Source organism: Opisthocomus hoazin, chromosome 1 (genome assembly GCF_030867145.1).
Source record: "Opisthocomus hoazin isolate bOpiHoa1 chromosome 1, bOpiHoa1.hap1, whole genome shotgun sequence".
In the NCBI taxonomy this organism is placed as follows: Eukaryota; Metazoa; Chordata; class Aves; order Opisthocomiformes; family Opisthocomidae; genus Opisthocomus; species Opisthocomus hoazin.
In genome coordinates, this window is record NC_134414.1 from 135,799,016 (window position 1) to 135,821,947 (window position 22,932).

Here is a 22,932-nt window from a genome sequence, read left to right on the forward strand (position 1 = left end):
CTGCTCGGCCGCGGGATAACACCTTTGCCGGCCGTAATGAAGCAGTTAATTATGATCATAATTTTTTTTTTTTTTTTTTTCCTCTCAAGATGCAAACCGCGGAGCTTTCTGGATTTACCATCCCGGGAACGGCGCCGGGCGGCCCCGCTGCCACCACCAAGATGGCGGCGCGGCGCGGCCGCGCCCCGCCCCCGCGCGCCTTTCCCTCCCTGGGCCGGGCGCGGCCGCCGGCCGCCGCGGTGGCTGCTGCTGCCGCCCCGCCGCCGCCTGTCGCCCTGTGATGAGAGCATCAGCCCTCACTGCCACGTCTGCCGGGCAGCCGGCGGGGCGCAGGGCCCGCCCGCCGCCGCTTCCCTCCCTCGCCCTTCGCCCCCGCTCCTGCCCCGCCGCGGGGCGCCGGGCAGCGGCGAGGTGCGTCTGCCCGGAGGGAGCAGGGCACCCGCCGCCGCCTCGTCCCTCCCCGCCGGCGGTCCGAGAGGGGAGCCCGTTGCCGGCCGATGTCCGAGCCGCGCCGCCGCCCGCGCTTGGATGTGTGAGTACCGGCCCCGCCGCTGCCCCGAGGCGGCTCCGCGCCGGGAAGAGCCCGAGCGACCGGAGCGGGCGGCGGGCTCCCGCCGGGCCGGGCGGGACCGTGCCCCGGCGGTGCGGGGCCGGGCGGCGGGAGCTCGGTGTGTGCGTGCGTGAGGCGCGGAGGGCAGGGCAGCGAGGGCAGGGGAGGCTGCTGCGGGCTTTGTCTCGCCGCCCCGGTGAGTGGCGGCGCTCGGCCCCGGGCTCCCGGCGCTCGGCGTTGCCCGGGTTGCGGCGAGGGGTGCGGGAACGCCGCGGGGCGGTGGGCGCTGCCGCGGGGGAGGCGGTCTAGGGTCGCGGGCCGGTCTGCCCGGGGCTTGTAACACGCGGTGCCGGCGTCATCGGCCCCGCGGAGGAGCGGGGAGAGGGCTCCGTCCCGCGGGAGGCGAAGAGCGGCGGCCGTCCCCTGCGGGGACCTGACCCGCCGTGAGGGGCCGTCCCCAGCAGCGGTCTGGGTGCCCCCTCTGTGGCTTGGCTTTCTTGTGCCATAGAATGGCCTGGGTTGGAAGGGACCTTGAAGATCCTCTGGTTCCAGCCCCCTGCCGTGCGCAGGGACACCTTCCGCCAGACCGGGTTGCTCGGGGCCGCAGCCACCCTCCGTCACCCAGGGGAGCGGCTGGGCTGCCGTGAGGTCGCTCCTTCGCGGCTCCCGCGCCATCTGAGCGTGCAGCGGGAACAGAGGCGGCTTTGTCTGCGACGTGCGATCACGCTCCCGCCTGCTTTTTCTGTCGCGAACCACGGGCCCCTCATGCCACTGTGGAAAGGAGCGGGATGTCTGTATCCCAACGCGGTGAGTTGTAAAGTTCTTGGAGACGAGGCGTCCCTTCCGCAACCGCCTCGGGGGCCGTTGACTCGCTGTGATCAGAAGAGATTTCCCGGGAGAGTGATGCGGTCGTGCAGAGGTGGGGATGGGACTAGAACGGCTCGGCGCCGGGATGCCAAGAGCAGAGCAGGACCGCAGCCCATAAACCCGCAGTCTGCTCCTTTGCTTGCCTCCTGGCACCCCTGTTGTTGGCGTGGCTTTCTTTCTGACACTCGTTTCTCCTTCCAGCCGCTTCTCCGGAGCACCGGCTCCTCCAGCCGAGGCGCTTGGCGTGGTGCTGGGATGATGCTCTGCTGGTAAAACCTGGGCCCGCTGGCACCAAGGCAGTGGGCAGGCGATGCTGACCTCTCTGCGGGTTGTGCCGAAACTTCAGCTGCTCCTTGTTGTTCCTTACCAGGCTGGGAGTTTTCCAGGTGTAGATGCAGCTAGTTTTTGTTCCTGTTGTTGAGCGTCTTTGACTCGGGGTTTTGCGGTGCAAACCAGCACGTAGGGTGGCAATGCTGTCCAGGTCTGATTTATTTGGAAGGACAGAGGAGCTTGGGTGGTATGACTTACCCAATTAGCTGTGTCCAGTGTGACGTGTACTGTTAAACCCAAGACCACGGAGGTCTGCGTGCCTCCTGTACCACTCGTTCCTGGCCATCTCTTTGCGGACCTAGTGGCTTGCAGGCATTTGAGACGCAGTTCTCAGAAGGTCTGGGTATCCACACTCCTACTGATAGAGTTGTCTATATTGCCTCAACCTGAGCACTCAAAATCACTGATAAATTAGAAAAGGCGGGCCTCTTATTTTACCCTATTTTTTTACCTTCTATTTTTTACAGTCTTTCTGACTGTAAAACGGGGATAAAACATTTTGCTTCCTGCTTTTGCAGAGTATGTTTCTGTTCTGCTTGTAAGGAAACAAATTGTTTCCAAAACTTCCTGTGATGTACAGGTTAGCACCTTGCTGAAGCATTCTTTTTACAGAGACACTAATGGCATCCTGCGGTAGCTAGGAAAATAAAGCTGTTCTCATTTTATTGGCCTGCCTATATTGGCAATATTTGTGCTGATGTAACATCGCCAATATAGTTATTACTGTTACCTGTTACTCAAAAGCAGACAGGCTTAATCACTTTTCTGTCTACGCTTTCTGCAGACACTGCTTTTTGGTCTGAAATTTTAGAGAGAGAATCAATTAGGTATGTAGTATTCGAGGGGAAAACCCCCCACCTTCTGCTGTTTTTGGACTTGGGCAGCGCTGAACACGAATCTTCTTCTGAAAGTGTCTGTACTGCAAATTGGCTTGGGCAACTTAAGTCTGGATATCGTACAACTAACATTTTTTTTCTTCTGCAGGCACCAAGTCTGGATGTTTGACAGTAAAGCAAAAGCATTTATGCTAGAAATGTTTGTTCAGATGGCTTCCAGTTTCCATGAGCGTTCAGTTCAGAAGCCAGTCGGGAACCCAGTACAACTCTGTAGAGTTACAGCTCCTAAAGATGGATGTGGTGCAAAGCAACATGATAGTACTGATGCCGAGACTGTCCTGCTCCTCGGTCTCAGTGCTTTCTCTGTCCCTCAGCATCATGAAACCCTGTAAAAAAGTTTTCTCCTGGCAGTTACAAGCATGTGTTTCAGTTTTAGTTTCTGAACGTGAAACTCTTTAGTTGGAGGGGTTGGCTTCATACTCTGGCTCTAAAGAGGAGATATTTTATCAATACAAAGATGTGTGTGCTTTTTAGCACTGGTGGAAATCAACTAGAGATTTGGTTGACTTTGTTTACTATTAGAACATTTGATCTTAAAAGTGTTACCAATTTCCAACCACTCTTTTTTTTGTCTGTTGTGAAGTTTTATGTCCTGGCATGTTTATGGACTGAGAAATACAGAGGAGGGTTGAATTCGGCTTGCAGAATCTACTTAAATGCTTGGGATTTGATCTGTCATACTTAATTGTGCAGTATGATATTGTTACACATATTTTCCCTTTTGAGGTCCGATTTTTGTTCTCCTTATGCTGCCATTCAGTTGGAGAACGAATTCAGTTTGATGAATCTGCAGGGCTAGTTAGTGCACAAGAAACCGCAAGGAAGATACGAGGTTATGACAGTCGACCTTCCGCTTCTTTCGGTGATCCCTTCCCTCTGCCATCTCCTTAATCCACTCTCTGGGTGCAGAGTTTGGCCTGTCCTGGTAATGGATGTTGCCATGAAGTTAGCTCTCTCCTCTTCTTTGTTCACCGAACTACAGCAGGTCTCTTGTGCTAACGCAAACTTTAGTCCATTTATTTCTAACCATAGAATTATGGTTAGAATCCACCACAATTAGATAAGCTTTTAGCAGGTGGATTTTTAAAATCAGAGGTAGATCTCCAGTAGCTGTGTGACTTGGGCAAATAGCTCGTGAGCTATCGCAAACTCGCCTGAAAGATTTCCTGGCATTCTTCGTGGGGTGTAGTCATTTGAGAGTCATTTCCAACCTTTTTTGACTTTTTGGGCTGAACGTGTCGCAAGCGGAAAACGAGACTTCTGGTGGGAAGTGAGTATTATGCAAGCTGGTCAGAAAAGCTGCACTAGCTAACGTGGTGCAGCGGCATCCACGTATGCTGGGGGGTTTGAAAGGGTTGGTTTCAAGCAAAATTGTCAGTAGACATCTGTGGCCCAGCAATACTTACAAGGGAGCGTGTATGCAGATTCAGACAGCTGAATTAGTCTTGGCATAATTAATTATACCAGGGGTTAAAGTATCCTATTGCATTTTCCCAATCTGCTGGATTAGTTGCTCTGTAAATGGTCGTACGGAGTTCTGAGTGCCGCCCACCAGAGTAATGCAGGTTGAACTGAAGACCCTTACTGTTTTGTGGGAAACTTGTCTATTATCTGTACCTCTTATTTAAGAGGCAAGTAGATGTATTCTCATATGTGTGTTATATTTTCATGCAAATTTCTGATTTATGCAGATTACAATTTATTTAAATTCCCTGCAATAATTTTGCTTTTCCACGGTGTCAGGGATATGCAAATTGTTGTTGCACTGATACTTTCCGAGATGAATCCCTGTGCGATGACTCTGGGGTAAGGCTCAAGGAAGTGTTTTTTCCTTGTGTTCTACTCCAGGCCTTCGAACTCGTTGCTACAGATGGCAGATGCCTGCCTTATTTTTAGCTGTGAGGACAAAATAGAAAAATCCTAGTGACTGCTCATGATTTGTCATCATGGCTGATCTCCATTAAATTAAACACAGGGATTGGCAAAGGAGCAAAAATGGCAGGAAAGCTGCTTCTGTTTGTTTTTAAAAAAAGCTTGTCTAAAGCACTAAAATAATACTATAAAAAACATTCACTACTATGTACAGAGACCCCTGGGAGGAGAAATACTTGCTGAACAGTTTATCCTGTTTGGGGTAAGGAAATCAAGGTCTAAATCGGTAAACCAACTTCCCTGGAAGTCAGTTGAAGAGGAGAGACTAAAAAGCAAAAGAGTTCCTGGCTTGCAGTCGTGTACTCAGGCCATTAGACCATGTTCAAGGTTGGGAGGAGAATGCCTATTTTGGTGGCTTGCTTGGCTGAAAATTGTAAGATGGGCTCTTAAGGCAGGAGCATCTTTTCTTTCTTTTTTTCCTTCCCTTTTTTTTTTTTCCTCCCTCTAAGTACTGATCTGTTTTGCTGTGTGTTTGCCCTGATGAGTTGGAAGAGAAAATCTCAGTGGCCATAGCCAAAATTCCTCTCTTTTCCCAGTGGCTGTGCTTTGCGTGGTGTGATGGAGGACGATCGATCGGTGGCTGTGGTTTAGCAGTGCCGTGCCTGTGCACGGTGTTTACTGAAGACCTTTGGTGCAAGAGGTGCTTGGGAGTGCATGCTGATAAATTGTATTAAAGGCCAGCTCTGATAGCTTTGCCCATGTTGTGTCTGCTAATACATGGTCCTTGTGATTGAGCGTTGCTTCCCAGCCAGTGTCCTCCGCTGAACTTTTGTTTCTACCCACAACAGGCATGTGGAGTCGGAGCTTAAAACTTTTGTGTTGTTATATACTCAAATCCTGTTTTGGATCTGAAGCTGAGACTCTCCCGAGCTTTTAGATGGCAGCGCAGGTTGTCTTTGAGAACTGTATGTCTAGCTCAGTAATTCCCTCCAGATCATAGAATCATAGAATGGTTTGGGTTGGAAGGGACCTTAAAGATCATCTAGTTCCAACTCCCTGCCGTGAGCAGGGACATCTTCCACTAGACCAGGTTGCTCAGAGCTCCATCCAACCTGGCCTTGAACACTGCCAGGGAGGGGGCAGCCACAGCTTCTCTGGGCAAACTGTTCCAGTGCCTCACCACCCTCATGGTGAAGAATTTCTTCCTAATATCTAATCTAAATCTGCCCTCTTAGTTTAGAGCTGTTGACCCTTGTCCTATCACTACACACCCTTGTAAAAAGTCCCTCTCCATCCTTCTTGTAGGCCCCTTCAGGTACTGGAAGGCTGCTCTAAGGTCACCCCGGAGCCTTCTCTTCTCCAGGCTGAACAGCCTCAACTCTCTTAGCTTGTCCTCGTAGGAGAGGTACTCTCTATGATCTCTAAAGATCTCTAGGATCTTTAAAGATCTCTACCATCTCTAGGATCTCTAAAGATCTCTACGGAGATCTTTAGCTTGAGGGTCCTGCTCTGGGTGAGGCCAGGCTTGCTGTCCCTTTCCCCACATGGTTTAGAAGCATGGGAACTATAGGACCAAAATAGACCATGACCCAGCTGATCAGGCCTGCATTTCTCTCTGCCACTGGAAAAGCTCAGCTTTGCAGTTCTGCCTTGTTCTCACACAAGAACAAGCCAATGCTTTCTTTATTCCCAGATCCGGTGCTGGGCTGTGAGTGTTGCTGTAGACATCGGAAGAGGCCAAAAAAAATGTTAACGTCTTGCTAACGGTGCAATACTGCTGTTTTGGCGAGGAGTGTGTTATCAGGCACTTGTAGTTGCTGAGCCCTGAGGATCTTGTGTTGTGGGTTTTTTTAGTGTTTTTTTTTCCCACCTTTTTTAGAACATAATTCCTCTTGTCTTCATTCATAGAATTATTATAGTCATTCATTAAAGTCTTACTGAGCTGTTTGCTTTGACTTCCTGCAGCAGTTAGTTGCACAAGGTAATTACATGGTTATGAGGTATTATTTTATTACTCCAGGAATCGCGGCTTTGTTCTTGTACTCGCCAGAGGTTCATTAAGAGCGCTGAGTGTGTGTACCTTCTTTCCTCCAATTCACAAAGACTTGAATTCATCTGTATTCTGAAGAGGACCGTATCTCCTGCATACCTCTGGAAATCTCTTCCTCGCACCCCCTGAAGTAAGGTCTTTGAGGGGATTTTTAAGGAATGCGTAGGATTTGGGTTGGAAATACCTCTCTGTTCTTAAAAATTGCTTTTTTCAATCTCTTGGATAATTTTCTTGGTCTAGAGTATTAAGAACTTAAATCTGTGCCCCGTACTTAAAGAGCAAGTCTGCAAAATGAGCTGAACTGAAGTTACTGCACTTTAACCTGGAGAGGCTTTTCCTGGAAAACTTTTCTTTCCTGCTCCCATTTTTGTCGGTGGGTATTTGAAGTGCACTGGCAGCTACGAACGGCAAGCGCTGCCTTTACCTTGCCTTTAGCTAGAACTTGTATTTTCCCCACTTATCTGACTGCTCGGCTCTAGCCTTCCTCGCTGAAGATGCGTGAGATGAGTCACACGGTATATATGCTGTTCGTGAAATCTTGCCTTCTTGTTACTGCTTTCACCCTTCAGTTTAGGCACGTGTGTAGGGGACTGATAGATGAAGCCTTTTCGGCCAGAGTTGTGCCGTATCAGAAAAGCCTACGCTGACTTGGTCTTGCTGGGTTGGTTTTGTTATTACAGAGGAGGTTCTTGGTTCTTAGTCACTGAGCAAAAATTAGTCTTGCTGGTGCATCACCTGACGGCGGTGATTCACTGCCCAGCTCTCGTCCTCCTCGCCCAACCCTGGGCTGTGCTCCGAGGGGGTTTCTGCCTCTCTCCGCGCCAAATCTCGTCCTTAATCCATCGCTCCGTATGGCGTGAGGATGTGGGAAATGTGCTGACTTGGGAGACCTCCCTCCTAACCGGTTCTGCCTCCCAGGCCGGGGCCGGGCGGCGGGTGTGTGCCTCTGGAGCCCGCCCCGGTTGAAAGGTTGTGTTGACTTAGCGCCGGGGGAGCTGTGCGCAAGCTAAATATTTAGCTTTCCATCTGATAACCTGCCGTTTGTTTCCTACCTCGCAACAACCAAATGCTTTTTTTTTTTAATTCGAAGCCAAGCTGGGCCTTCCACAGAAGGTTTGCGGCTTCTCGGCGTGGCAGATGCGAGGGCGCTGACGAGCTGGCCTCCTGACCGAGGCACGGGTGCAGCCGTCGCTGTTCCTAGGCTCTCTTCTCAATTTTTTTTTTTTAGCATTGTGTTGGGCGAATCGCTTACTAGCTTTGTGTCTCAGTTTTTCCAGCTGTCAAAATGGTTTTATTTAAATAAATAAATAAAAGGCTCACACTAGAAGGAAGCAAAAATAAGCCATCGTAACTAGGGCTTAGAGCAGTTCAGAAGAAGACTTGACTATAAGGTGGATCCGCTGATAATTTGCAAAGACATCAGGACTGCCGGACAAATGCAAGTTTGGGATCAGGTCAACCAGCTACAGCAACTCAAAGTGAGGACGTTAGTAACCAAAAGACCTTCTACATTGCTTGTTTCAGTTTTGGAGACTGATGGGGGCGGGAGGGAGGAAGAGGAGAAAGAGCCGTTTGTCTGCCAGCTGTAAGTCACGACTGTTAGGGTATATATTTAATCCCAAAGGTTAGAGAATCCTGTCCTATTTTCCTCCACCCATCCTTCCAGAAACGGTTTCACCAGGGCCTAGCAACTGTCTTTTGCAGCCTCGCAAACAAGGCTTTGCAAATAAGCCACTACCTGGGAGGCAGTGAGTCGCTGTCAGCTGCGGGGCTGCGTATGGGCATTGCCCGTCGGCGTCCTCAGCAGCTGTGTGGGTGCTGGCTGTGCCGTCCCGTGGCAGCCCTGGGGACGGAGCCTTTCGCTCGGGCCAGGGTAAACCAGCACCTTGCCTTTGTGGTCTGGGAGCTCGCGCCTCGGAGCTTATCCAGACAGTCCGGTTCCAGGATACGTGTTCCTTTCCGAAGGAAAATGACCTAGAAGCCAGTGCTCCTGACGGCGGGGGACAGGCGGCGGCCGCAGCGGGGGGAGGAATTGCCAGATACCTGGATGCAGGAGTGCTCTGGCGGTGGGCGCTGCTGCCTGCCGTGGCACCGGTTCCTTCATCCTTCTGTCCCGCGCTTGGTGCTGGCTGTGGCTCAGGCTGTTGCCACGGGCACCCGGAGGGGCTGGAAGCGGCGGCGGCGTGTTGTCAGCGCGGGCAGTTCCCCGTGCTTCGTGTGAGCGCTCTGCAGGGGTGGCCTGCTGCGCTGCCCTGCGAGGGAGCACTGCGCCGGGGCAGGCGTCTTTCCGGGTGTTTCTGTGTTGCTGAGGAGGAGGAGGAGGAGGCAGGCAGAGCTTCCTCGCCAGCGGCCGCAGAGTTGCTTCACCCCTGGACATCATGTGCTTACTCAGCAGGAAGAAGGCTGCTTTGGTCAAGGTGGAGAGACCTGTGGTCTTCTCAAGCCACGTTGCTGCGAGTGAGGGTGGTCACATTTCTGTTTCTGCTCTTGAGAGCATCTGGTTATAGGACTTGTGGAGCCAAGGAGAGAGCCCCTTGAATGTTTTCCAAGCTCTGAGAGTTCTCACGCCTCGGTGCAGCGAGCATCCCCAGAGGACTGGAGGCTCGGAGTTCTCTCCAATTAAAAAACGTTAACGCCATCAGAATAACTGGCTAAGCATTGTAGCGTTTCCAGCAAAGAGATGGGGAACCAGGCAGACTTCTCATCCTGATGAGTCACTGACTCTCCCGATTCGCCTGTTTTAAGAGCTGTTGGGGCAGCTGCTGATGTGGGAACATGATTCTGAGAGGTGGTCCCCGGGGAGCAGGCCGGGGCTGCGCGCCACTTCGCCTCTGAACTGATGGATAGTTGGCCTGCCTAGCTCTGCTTCAGTAAAGCCTTGCTTACAGCTGTGGTTCTTGCCTGCCTTCATCCTGCCTCATCAGGATAGCTGGGGAGCTGATGGGGGGGTGTGGGGGGGGGGGCGTTGGTGCGGAGAAACAAAATGCCCAAGTGCTTTCTGTAGTCCTAAAAGCATGACTTGGAAGTCAGCAGGTCTGATGCCTTGCATGCCTGGATCTTCTGGTAACCATGTCGGAGCTGAAGGTTTTGTCTCTGTCCCGAGGCAAGAGCGTGGTCCGTCGCTAGGACCCAAGAGCTGTCCGTACCCGTTCCCTCGGCACAGACAGGACCGCTGTCGTCCACTGTTCAGTAGCTGGTCCACACTTCTTGTGTGTTTTTATGATGCCCATGTTTGCCTGAGAGAGGAGAGCTTGTAAACTAGGCAGTTTCTGTTCTAGGGATGCTGAGGACGAAGGAACTACAAATACGTGGCTTATTTTTGTGGGAAATTATAGGTGAAGTGGGAAGAACAATTCTGCATTAATGGACTAAAGAGTCTTGTCCGGAAAAGCTTTCATCTTCGATTACTCACTTTTTGCGCCTGTGACTCTATATAAAATAAGATTGCTGATGAGGTGGGGACTCTGCAAACAGAAAAGGGAGCCTGGTAGACTCCCAGCTCGCTCTGCAGGCTCTTTATTAATACTTCATGTGGTGTGGATGCACACAGGAATCTTATCTGTTGGAGTAAAGGGTCATGGACACTTTTTTTTTTCCCTTGTTGGCATATTTTTCACAGTAGAATCATGTCTTTGTTTATTAATGGAAGACTATAAAAAGGCTTTTTCCCATGTCTCCCTCCTCAGAAGGGAGGGCTGTTGACTGGTTCAAGGCCAAAAACAGCAGGCTTAGAGTCAGACTGATCTGTAATCTCACTGCTTTGTTTGACTTTATCTGGGGAGCTTCAGTTTTGTGTGGCTAGTTTTACAAAACAAAAGCAAACGAAAAAGGAATGGTTATTAGGCAGATTTTGCTCTAACAGATACCTACTTCATTTGATCAGGCTTCAGTGACATAAAGTGATTTAAAGCTTGGCTTGAGGAGCTGCCCAGTCTATATGCTCATGGATCACTGTGAAAGGGCTTATTCAAGTGTGGTTAAAATACGGTGCGCTGACATTAAGGAGGGCTCCTTTCCACATTCATTCTTTTTTACTGGTAGAAACCTGCATTTTACTGGTTTGCAAAACCAGAGTGTGGAAGTGCGATTACTCAGTGTCGAAGTGCCTACATTGGCGAGCATGTGAAGCATACTAATGGGATAATACTAGCAAAAGCTGTTAAATCATTTACATGAATTATTCAATGTGGCATAAAATACCTTCCACTCTTAATACCACTAATTAGACCACCAACGTATTGCATCCGTTATCATAAATATCCTGTAGGTTGAATCAGACCAATTGTTTTAGCTTCCGCAGTCTCTCTAATAGTTTAATTTGGCTTAAAGTGGCTTTCAAACTTGCTGCTTTTAGAGGTTTTTCTCATTTTTTTTCTTCACCTTAGCTGCTTCTGTGAAGTGTCTGGATGCCCTAAGTGAATTCTGCATTGTCTGTTGCTGCCCCTGCTCATCTTCTGCACGCAGAAGAATTTCGTTGTGTGTGTATTTATTTTCTGAAATAGAAATATTCCCAAATAAAAATCTAGAACATCCCAGAGAAAGTTCTCTGAAAGCTTTGAAGTCTTGACTAGAAAGGTAAAGAAGGCTTCAATTCTCTGTTATCACGTTGTCATTCAAATTATGAGAGTATTGAAGTATGCCCAAACCCATATTTCCCTCCAAACCCAAATTGTCCAATGCTTCCTCTCCCCTTTCAGCCAATTTCACAAATCCTTTTTTTTTTTTTTTTCCCTCTCCCTCCAGGATTTCTGGTTTACTTTGGTTTTTACTTTTTTTTTTTTTTTTTTTGCAAGGGACCTTCATGTGGGTGTGTGGAAAGCATTCATCTTTTGAAAAGTCTTGATCTTTGTTGAAATTTTAAGAATTGGTTATTGGAGTAGAGACAAAGGATGGGAAATTTTAATACAATGGACGATTCTTTGAGGGAGTTTTTTAGAATAGTTCTGCTGTACACTGTGTGCATGGTGACAGTGGTGTGACTCATTGAGCAAACTTTGTGGCATTTCTGCCAGCTGTGATTTCTCAGGATTTTAAAGGAGGTGATAACTGAATTATAAATAGATGATAGGTTCCATCTGTAAATTTCGAAGCTAGATCCAGAGTTTCCCAGAAGGTGAGAGTGCTTTTTTGGACCCTGGGTTGGTTCTGGCTATGATATTTCGCCAGAAGGGCAGCTGATTAGTCTCCAGACATGCAGGCATGTCAGAGCCCTCGTAGCAAGGTGCTCGCTCAGTGTCTTGATTTGGTACAGCTTGCGTGCTTGGAGTGACTTCCAGATTCGCACTTCAGTTCAACCCCTTGCTCTCTTGTGTCTGCTAGCTGTCAGAAACTTACCTGACTGCTGAAATCCTTGCAGTGTCATGTGGGAGACCAAATAAAAATAAATAAATATTGATAACCTTACTTTTACTTTTTTTTTTTTTTTCTTTTCTGAAGGCTGAGATATGCGATTGCCTAGCCATGCATCTGAAGGGCGTGGATACGTGTGTGTTTTGCTGCACTACTCTGCTAGCTAGAACCACTTTTAAATGGATGTCCTGCCATCGTGTCGGTCGGGCTCTCTTAGCACGGAAGGGAGCTGAACCATGCGGTGAACTTCATGGAGGCCGGTTCAGGCTGGCTGTTCGCAGCTCTGGCAGACGGGCTCCAGCATGAGAGCCTGTCAAGTGATGTGTTGGGTGGTTAAAAAGACCTGCGAAGCTCTAGTAGCTCCTTGCACCAGCACAGGGAGAGGGCTCTTTCCAGGCTTGCTTTTGAGAGGAGGCACGCAGCCGTGCGGTCTCCAGCACTGGAGATGCTCGGTGGTGCCTCCCAGCCAAGAGGAAGTGCTGCCAGTTGCTGATGGCTAATTTAAGCAGCCGCCTTTGAGAGACACGGTGGCGTCCGCTCTGTGTACGCAAGCAGGCGACAACCTGGCGCTGTTGAAATGGCGCAGTGTTTGAGGGTGGTCGTGGGTGTCACACAGGGCTCTGTGTATGTGAGAGTGGCTTCCTTTGGCATGAACTCGCTTGGCTGGGGTGTGAACTGGGTGACTGGGTTCGCAGTTTACGTGATGCTTCTGCCTCCTTCGTAGACCTGGGAAGGCTTCAGGATCGCTGTCGGGGTCTCGGGGCACAGCCTGCTGGAGGCACTGGAAGTGGATTTGTTCCTGGTCATGCCCGGTGGAAGGAGGGGACCCAGCCGGCAGCAGCTAAGCCGTTCAGCTTTGCCTTCTCTCCAGACGCTGGTTGGCGGGAGCTGCGGAAACGGTACCGGTTTGAGAAACAGGTGAGGGCAAAGGTGGGGTTGTTGAGACGCCTGCGGCTAGGCTGGCGCTGACAGCTCGGAGCCTCGGTCCCCTCCGAACTCTGCGTGGGAGCACAGCGTCGCGGTTACAGCGAAGAGCTTGGAACAGCCCTCTGCTGTGCCCTTAGGAGATGGGCCCTCCAAGAGGGAACGGGCCCTGCGTGACAAAACTCTTCCAGCTTCTCTTCCCGGCTCTGCTGTGGCACGTGCTTCCCTCTGCGCCCCTCTCTTGGCTTCATGCGTTAAAATCAGCCCCGTCGGGAGGACTGTGGAAGCAGTCTCTGCCACCCATCACTATGCACCGTGGTTGCAACGGCCGGGGTGGAAATCCCACAGTGCTCAGTTTGTCTTTCCCTGCAGCAGATCCCAGAGCAGTGAGTCGTAGCAGGTTGTAAGTCCTTGTCTCTCTTGCTCGCTTGCCTGCAGTACCACAGGGGGTTAGCGTGACGTGTCAGAGCTCAGCTGTGGGTCCCCCTGCTATGTGATAGAGAGGCAGGGCAGGAGGATGCCTATATTCTGTTTTAGCCCTGCTGGCTGCAAATGAAACCAATTCTCACAGTTGACAAAGCTCCTCTCCAATTTCTGGGGAAGTTGAGGCTGAAAAAGGAACACACGGTGACATTTAGATCTCTACATTTGGCACAAAGACTTAAAAGGGCCCAGTGTTACTTCTTCCACACTAAAGTTATCAGACTAGTGAAACTATTTGCTGCGTGTGGAGGCCCTGATCTGCTTGGTATAGGTTCATCCTTATGGAGTAGAGAGATCCAAGCCATTTAGCTTTGGCCTTTATAGACTTCTCTGGCTGGGACAGACAGATGGCAGAGTCTTAGATTCTTGAGGAAGAAGTGACTGTTGAGACCATGGAGTCAGTGCCCCAAGGTCCTGGCGGAGCGTCACTTCTCCTGGTGTCAGTCAGACACAGCATAGTTTATGTCCGAACTTCCTCCATCAGTCTAGACTGCTGGAGCTTTTAGTTGTCCTAGCCTCCTCTGAAGGCTAGGAGAGAACTAAGTGTGAGAACATTGAGATGTCAGCCTCTAGGAAGTGGCTGAACTCCTGCCTTGCATGTTCAGTTCCCTCTCTTCAAGAGAGGAACTGTGAGCAGAGAGACGATGGGCACTTTGCAATACTGGAGAAGGAGGCTGGGTGCTACTGTAATGTCCTAGTGATGGGTGCAAGGAGCCAACATTGAGTGCTCAGTCTGGCACAGAGTCCTCAATGATTTTTGCGTGGAGTCGCTTCCTCACTCTGTACCTCCGTTCCTCCATCTGCAAATTTTACTGAAACCCTGCCGGGCATGTCACGCAGACCAGTCTGGCAGACCAGTCTGTTGTCCAGAGAAAATGCTGGGTAGGGGTTTTGTCTGAAATAAGAAGAAGATGAAGCTTACTACCAGGCTTGCGCCAGAAATATGAATGCAAGACTGCTGCCGCCTCTCCTCTAGCAATGCCCAGTCCCAAATTCACAACCCCAAGGGCTCCCTGTCCTGGAAAATGGTAGAGATGATGTAGAATGTTTACCAAGTGAGTGATACCTGTCTGCTTTAGGAATGGTAGTGCCATCAGCCTCTCCGCGCCTCCGATCACAGCGCTGATTACTCCAGAGCCTGTACGTCACTGCCGGATCCCTGAACTGCCGTTGGATGGGAGCCTTCTCTTTGAATTCCTGTTCTTCATCTACCTGCTGGTAGCCCTCTTCATTCAGTACATCAACATCTACAAGACTGTCTGGTGGTACCCATACAATCACCCTGCTTCCTGCACCTCGCTGGTGAGTTCCCCAGCAAATCCCGTCACTCATGCGTTGTCATTACACAGCTTCTTTCCATGCTTATTCAGTCCAGGAATCACTGAGCACTTGACATTGAGGGGATGAAGGGGAGTTCACGTGCACCCCCATCTGCGAGGCCCATGTCATTCCCCATTTTGCAGGGGAGAAAATACACGGAAGGTGAGAGAGAGACACAGAGAGAGGTGTCAGCAGAGCCCCTTCAGTGGAAGTTTCTTCCAGATACTTGCATGGCCTAGCTAGCCCAGAGGGTTTGAAACGGAGTTGAGACTCCAGAAGCCTGCTGTGGGTGCCCCTTCCCAGTAGAAACAACGGAGCCTGAGAGAAGGGAGATGATGAAAGTTGTCATTAGGATCTCAGCAGGTGAGCCGCAGAGGAGTTGTGGGGGGCAGGTCAGATCCTCAGCTCATGTAAACCTGCTGGTCTCCTCGGTCTCAGTCTTCTTCCTGGCCCAGTAAGCCACGCATGGCAGTGACGTGTGCCTGAGTCAGCAAACCTCAGCAGAGTGAAGCTAGCATCTGAAGCGGTCCTTCAATTCGTGCTGTGTTATTGCTGCTTGGAAGCGTGAGGTGGTTCCTTGGTGAACTGTACCAACAGGTGGAGCTGGTGTTCCAGTGACGCAGACTTGGTTTGGGGTTCGGCTGTGTGGTGCTGGGTACAGCTTGCTTTGAGGAAAAAGCATTCTCGTTTAGGCTCCCTGCTCCAATGAATTTAACAGTCATATGTTTGTTCCCAACAGCAGTCAAGCATTCTCGTTTACACAAAATGTCACTGAAGTCCCAGAGAGCAGTAGTCAGAGTCTGCTAACTGTTTTAGCCTCAACACATTTGATGGCTTCACTGAAAAATCGTAAGGGATCCAAGAGCTTTATCTAGAGTAATGCAGCCAGAGCCAACATTAAATGTCTAATACAGATCTGTGGCCTGTGAAGATGATGTTTCTCAGATCAGCTTGATTGTCAGCGAGCACTGGTCACTACAGACCGTTTCTGAGACCAAGAGCTAAAGTGAGCTGGTGTGCTCGCTCTGGATTCCATTTCAGCTGCCCTTGCTCTGGTTGCTCAATGGCTTTTCCCGGGAGAACTTGCAAGATGTTCTTCATAGTAGGATCCCGGTCCTGGATGTCTCTTTGAACCCCAGAATACCTGCCTGAAGGGTAGGTTGTGGGTTTATTTTGTTTTTAGTGGAAATCTGTATGGGAAGGAACCTCCATGTGGGGAAGATCTTCTGGAGACATTCATATGTTATTCCCTTCTCCCTCATCCCTAATAGAGAGACATGAGGAATGCTTACACGAGGTAATAACGCTCTCTCAGCAGCCAGCTTTCCAGTCCCGCCCCAGCTGGGTGGTTTCAGAGCCCCTTTCCCTGGTGAAGACCTTTTCTTTTTCCTCCTTCAGAATTTTCACCTCATTGACTACCACCTGGCGGCGTTCATCACAGTGATGCTGGCGCGGAGGCTGGTGTGGGCCCTCATCTCTGAGGTAACATTCCCACTGTTCCCTCTCCTGCCTGTGGTACTGATTGCAGAGCATGACCATCCATGGCCTGAGAAATTCTGCAGGTTGGATAGCTGGAGGGTTTCTTCCCCCAGAACAAGTCTGAGTGTGAAGGACTAAGATTTTGGGGATGCCCTTCTGCCTTGGAGTTTTCTCCTTGAGCCCATTTGTGTCCTGCAATATGGGGTAGCTCTGTTGCCTCCGCAGCTAGAAGGAGATGAAATGGTCCCATGTGCTGCTTTATCCCTGCAGGCACAGTACTGTACCTCGCAAACTTGTGCCAGAGAAGTGGCTGAGAGAATTGCCAGTCAGGTAGCAGAAAGGCAAATAGAGAGGTTAGCCAAGACTGGAGGAATGAACAGGAGATTAGGGGGGAAAGATCAGGAGGAGGACGTCTGAGTACACTAAAGTGAAATAGGAATAGCTGGTAGAACTGCTTTTCCAGTCCTGATTACTCAGTAACTCTGAGACTCTGGTCATGTCACCTCAGATTTTGAGACCCTCTCTGTGTTTGTGAGAGCAGAACCAGGTCAAATACATGTTTGAGAAAGGTCATTTTGAGGAAAATTGAAGTTCTGTCCACTGAAACGGTTAATCCAGGCTAAGCAACAAGTTTAAGAATAAATAGGTAAAGGAACAGTTCTGTCCTGTTGAATAGGTGAGTGGAGAAGATGGGATCTCAGAAGTTCTTCATCTCCGATTCCTGCCATTTTCATTTACGTTCCCATCCTCTGTAAAAATTCCCATAGACTGAAATTTCTGCATTGAAACCTTCCATGCAAGTTCTTGCTACATCCCATCTATTGGCTCTAACCCCAAAGAATCTTTTCGTGGCTCAGTTGCCTTCTCCCCTCTGGAGACTGGAACAAGCTTTCTTGCTGCCCTTTTGAAGGTGGTGCCTCCCCACTAGACTGCAGTCTGTACATCCAGTGAGATGAGTGGTGGAAATCTAGTTTTGGGATTGCCGAGGTGCACTGTCTTCTCTTCCCTCAGCTGAGAAATGTGACGTTCCAGTTCTTTAGGAAAATGAATGCTAAGATCTGATCCTGCTAAAGGAAAGAGCAAGAGGAAATGTGTTTCAGGCTATGCTGGGCTATCATCAGAGCGACAGGGGACTTGAGCAAAAATACATTCTACTTTGTGGCTCTGATTTTTTTTTTTTTTTTTTTGAAGGCGCTATTTTAGTTGTGCCCTACAACTTGTACTCATTTGACTCTTTTGGATTCTTCCAATCATGAATAAAATCAAAGGCGTTCACCTTTGTAAAAGAGTCAGTCTCCTACTTCTGGGAGGAGGAGGACAGCCATCCCTCTCACAGTGCCTCCTGGCACCCCTATCCCCGCTTCTCCTCCACAGGCACCCCCCGTGCTCATGTTCCAGCACCAGTGTCGTTACAGGGCTGCTGAGCGTTTCTTCTCCATTTGCAGGCCTCTCAGGTGGGTGCGACATCAGTGGTTCACTACATGGTGCGCCTGGTGCTGCTCACCCTCTGTGGGTGGGTGCTCTGCTGGACTTTGGTCAACCTCTTCCGCAGCCACTCTGTTCTCAACCTGCTCTTCCTGGGCTATCCGTGAGTGACACCACCTTGTACCTTCGGGGCGGGGGTTAGCATAGCCGCTCGGTGGGTGGTGGCATGAGCCACCATGGGAAGTAGGACATGCAGCCAAAAGTCTCCTTGTCCTTTAATTAAAGGGGAAGTAGGAATGGCCAGGGGATGATGCGAGGTGGCGCTGAGCTGGTGATGCTAACTGCCTGCCATGTGCTGTTTGCGTGAGGGACCTTTGCTGTGACTGAAGACTGAGCCACTGGGATCACAAATGGGATTTAAAGAAAGTTCTCTGCACAGACATCTCACCAGAGTTGTCTCTTCTCCCCTAGCCTCGTAGTGGGGAGAAGAGTTGGCTACTAGCTTCCGGAGTGAGGGTTCCTATGTGGTGTCCCTCTCAGAAGGGTGAACTTCTGTTGAGAAGGTGCCCCTTGCTTCATGTTGGCATGGCTGTCATTTCAGCCCTTTTTTTCTTTCTTTCCCTGCAGGTTTGGTGTCTACGTTCCTCTGTGCTGCTTCCACCAGGACAGCAGAGCACAGCCCCTACCTACGGACTGTGGTTACTTGGTACAGGACCAGATGGTGGATGATGGGGCTTCAGCTGTCAGCAGCCTGGTCAAACCCAAAGATTTCCTCTCGCTTCTGTGGGAATCCCTGAGAGAACAGTTCAATAATCCTACATCTATCCCCACCCACAGCTGCCCCCTCTCCCCAGATCTCATCCGCAATGAGGTGGAGTGCCTAAAAGCCGATTTCAACCGCAGGATCAAGGAAGTTCTCTTCAACTCTCTCTTCAGTGCCTACTACGTGGCATTCCTGCCACTGTGTTTTGTGAAGGTAGCTCTTGTCTGGCGCTCTCTGTGCCCCTGCCCGCCGTTTCCTTCTGAATGTTGTGTGAATTGCTGCCAGGCCGGACTCCTGGTTAATTCCCCTTTTCTCTGTCTCCCCTTCGGCAGCCCGGATAGCGGAGCATGGCTGCATCCGGAGTGCACTAGTACTGCTCCTGGTTGGCGGATAGGTATTGCCATAAATGTGATGCACCTCTAGTCCCATCACCCCACTTACTAACTCCCCTTCTCCCAGCCCCTGTCCTAGGCAGGAGGATAGCTGTGCTTTTCCTAGGAAAGGGAACCTGTTGTTACCTGTCTCAGATCCAACGTCCTGGCGTTCGAGTGCTTGGATCAGAGGCTTTGGCGTTCAGGCTGTTAGAAAACAGAGCCAACTAGGAAGCTTGGCAGGCTAAATCCAAAAACCTCTTGTCAGTGTGGGGGCTGTATTTTTTAATCTGTCTTTTATCTAACTTGAACGAGCTCTAGTTGGTGTAGTTAAATGGGCAGGGCTCCATAATCTATGTCTTGGTGCAACTGGTGCTCCTGGGGCAGTTCTGTGGCAAGCAAACGCCCTTGTTACCTGCTGCTGGAGGAGGAGATGCAGCAGCTGCAGCATCATCCCCCTGCCCTTTCTCCTTCAGGTCAAGGAGAAGGGAGTCTTGAGTGTTTCCTAAGTTGTAACCCTCCGAAATCACCGGTCCAAAAGCGCATGCCTGTAATGTGTGGCGTGGGTCTGCTGGATGCACACGCAGTGTGTCCCTCGTCATGCCCTCCTCTGTTTTGTGACAGTGGTGCCAAGTTCTTGTCTGGTCTCTTTGCAGAGCACCCAGTACTACGACATGCGCTGGTCCTGTGAGCACCTCATCATGGTGTGGATTAATGCCTTTGTCATGCTCACCACTCAGCTGCTGCCTCCCAAGTACTGTGACCTGCTCCACAGATCAGCTGCCCACCTCGGCAAGTGGCAGAAACTAGAACATGGCTCCTACAGCAATGCTCCACAGCATATGTGAGTGTGGGGATGGGGAAGGGTTCGCATGCCCAGCAAGGGCCGAGAAGACAGTCGAGTAGATGAGCACTGCTGACTCTTGCTGCTCTGCTGGGGAAGCTTCCCCATTCATCACAGTGCCGGGGGTCACAGATGCAATGCTGTTGGTCTTTCTGTTCCCTATGAACAGAAGCACCTGCTCAGGAGAGCTGCCTGAGCTCCTCTGGTCACTGCTGGTTCGTTGCCAGAAACAAACCACCGAGATTCCTCTTGGCCACTGGAGATGGAGTTTGCACGGGGGCAGAGGGCGGCCTCCTCCGACGCAGTGGGCTGGGTTCTTGCACTGGGAGCCACTTGCTCACGTTACTCGGTGTCAGAGTCCTTCTGGTGAGCTTGTGATCACCTCTCTGTGCTTTTTCCAGTGGGAACTGGGACATGTCCTCGTGGCAGAGGCTGTGGTAGTTTTCAAGATGCATCTGTCCCGTGAACCCACATCCGTGGAGTTGGGAGCATCCTCCCGCTGGCGTTCCCTCAGATGCTAACGCTCTGGCATTCTTTCCCCGCAGCTGGTCAGAAAACACAATATGGCCACAAGGAGTTCTGGTGCGACGTAGCCGATGCCTGTATAAAGCAGTTGGGCCTTACAACGTAGCAGTGCCTTCAGATGTGTCCCATGCCCGCTTTTATGCAAGTATCTCTTCTCTTGCTTGATGTTCTGTGATGGTGGGAGGGAGGGGAGGCTCAAACCAAGCGGCAGCAGAGCAGACCGTGTGGAACAGAGCTCAGTGCTCTGTGGCACGCTGGTGCTGCTAAAGAAAATCCCTGTTTGCAGCAGAGGGGCTTTCCTGTTGCAGTACTACAGTGATGTCTGGGCGAGATGGAAGCCGCGGCTGCCTTGTCAGTCATGGTGACGTGGCACTCCCATCAGGCAGCGGCATATTCTTAGGAGGGTGCTAGTTAACAGGAAAGTACGTCAGCTGGCCAATAGGTTATTTCACCCATCCTCCTCTTCTCGAGCAAAATGACACTTCTGCATGCCTTGTTTCTCACGCTGCTGTCCTGAAGTGGCAGCTAGCGGTGGCCGGAGTACAAACACTTCTTCTGCCCAGCACAGTGGGCGCCAGCTCAGCGGTGCCTGACAGCGTTACGTACACACCCCTCCCCACTTCTAACACTGCAACAAATGACGGAAACCTGTCCTTTTTAACTGTCTCCCTGCAGTTCCTTTTCCACCGTCCGTTACGGCTGCTCAACCTGCTGATTCTCATCGAAGGCAGTGTGGTCTGCTACCAGCTCTACTCGCTGCTGCGCTCAGAGAAGTGGAACCACACCCTCTCCATGGCCCTCATCCTTTTCTGCAATTATTACGTCTTATTTAAGCTCCTCCGGGACCGGATAGTATTAGGCAGGGCATACTCGTATCCACTTAACAACTATGGACTCAAGGCACACTAGGCCGGCCAAACATGTACCCCTTCTCTTTCCTTTCCCACAGGGCAGGGAGGGAACCTCAGAAAAAAAAATATTTTCGTACAGTTCTATTTTTTTCTTGCGGCGTTTATAAATATTTAAAATATTTTATATTTTGTATACTATTGTTTTTGTGGGGTGGGAAGGGACCCAGTGGCAATTAAATGTCGCTTTATAAACAAGGTGTTATTTTATATATATAAAAAAAATCAATGTGTATATACCGTATATCTATACCCATACATATATCTATGTGAAGCAACAGGATTGTGTGTGTGGTCACTGTGTCTGCTTTGCTCACACAACTGCCTTGCTACTGTATACTGTGGGGATACGACTGCGGGTCATTAGCAACCAGTCTGCTGTAGAACTTGGATAAGCGAACAGCCAGGGGAAGAAAGGAAACACGGGGCCTTTCACCAGGATGAGTAAAGTTTATCTTTGTAACCTCAGTACCAGGGAAGTCTTGCACTGGAAGTGTGCACTGATGTGATACTGAGGAAGGGAGGAAGCAGTGTGTAGAAAGACAGACAAAGTTAGCCACTGGCTCTCAGTTCTTCTTCCCGCTATTAGCAGCATGCAAGTATTATTTTTAAAAAAATAACAAATTTTTACTTCAGCTTCTCTCTATCCTCCTAACAACCTGAGCTCCCTCACTCTGCCCAGAGAATGAAGCAAATATTGAAACTGTAATTTTAGGGTAGTATATCATTCAGGAGGGGATCTGAAAGAGCTAGCTTTAGCAGGATGGTAAGTGGATGTTTTAAACATCTATCTCTAATCCCTTGAGTAATAGCATTAAATTAGGGAATATACAGCCATTTCCTTCAAGCAGTAATGTTCCTGGCAGAAATTTATTCTTGTCAAATACTTATCCACTCCCTTATTGCTGTACAATGCACTCCAGCAGTGTTTCCCTCTAAGGTATGTTGGTAGTGTTTAATAACTTACCATTAATAATAGAGGAAATAATACTTTGCTTTTAAACTGTTCTTCATGAAGCTGAACTATACCAGAATCCAGTGAAAAAATAGTTGTGGCAGTCCCCACATAGAGGGACTGAAGATAAAAGACAGTATCAACCATATAATTAATTTAACTGTGGATGGTGGTGACAGCTGATGGTAGGAGTTGATGCTTTAACTCAGGGAACTGAGGAGGAGATGGCAATGCAATGTTCTTCCATTCAGATGCCACCTGACTTAACCATTAGTAAAGTGCTAGCTTTGTTTGAAGATGGGATATGTATGGGGAAAAAAACCCTGAAACTACTGAGTTTGGGAGAAACTGCAACTACTTTCTGCTCCTTCTTTCCTTCCATGCCAAGTAAGAATACCGTGATCTTCTCTGCTCCTCCAGCAGCCTGATCACAAGCCCAGGATCCCTGATGAGGTAGGTAGGCAACAGGAGATGCCTCTGACCATTAACCCTAAGCTACTCCAAAACAAACACAAATACTTAGTTACTCCTAGGCCTTTTCTTATCTTTCATGTGGCCCTAGTGCCTCTGGCGGGACACAGGTACTTTGGAGTTTACAGTCTGGGGCCTCTCGGTGAAACGCAGTACTGAGGCTTAGAGCCATGTCACGCTGTATGTAGTATAGCCTCATCTTTAATCCACGTCTTAATTCTACCTTGATTACTTCAGGAAGTACATTTCGGGTAAGAGCAGGTTGGCTTCTTATCTAGAGCAGGCTCTTTGCTGCACATGGCTTTGTGCAACACCTTTCTTGCACCCAGCTTCAGTTCTTGCAGTAGCTCAGTGGCATTTCCTACGAATTTCACCTGTTTTTAATAGCTGGCTCAGCACCCCTTAAACAGTATTTCACAGCATTACCAAGAAGTTTCTTCCATTTGGACACAAATGATAGCAGACTTATAAGAAACCAGTGGGAGAAAAGAGGCTCTCCAGGGCTTAGCCTGGGAAATAGAGATGTGCAACAGAAAGCCAGAACCCTGAA

The 22,932-nt window shown here is 49.9% G+C and overlaps 1 protein-coding gene across 1 annotated transcript; it reads left to right on the plus strand.

The window, feature by feature from the left end:
• Positions 1–363: 363 nt before the first annotated feature.
• Positions 364–21,547, plus strand: TMEM39A (transmembrane protein 39A). The gene is made up of 9 exons (XM_075437023.1): positions 364–532; positions 12,639–12,832; positions 14,401–14,623; positions 16,040–16,123; positions 17,566–17,708; positions 18,173–18,521; positions 19,336–19,523; positions 20,069–20,189; positions 20,724–21,547. Exons 2-9 carry the CDS (start codon positions 12,720–12,722, stop codon positions 20,955–20,957), a joined length of 1,455 nt encoding a protein of 484 aa, XP_075293138.1. The 5' UTR covers positions 364–532; positions 12,639–12,719; the 3' UTR covers positions 20,958–21,547.
• The last annotated feature ends 1,385 nt before the right edge of the window (positions 21,548–22,932 follow it).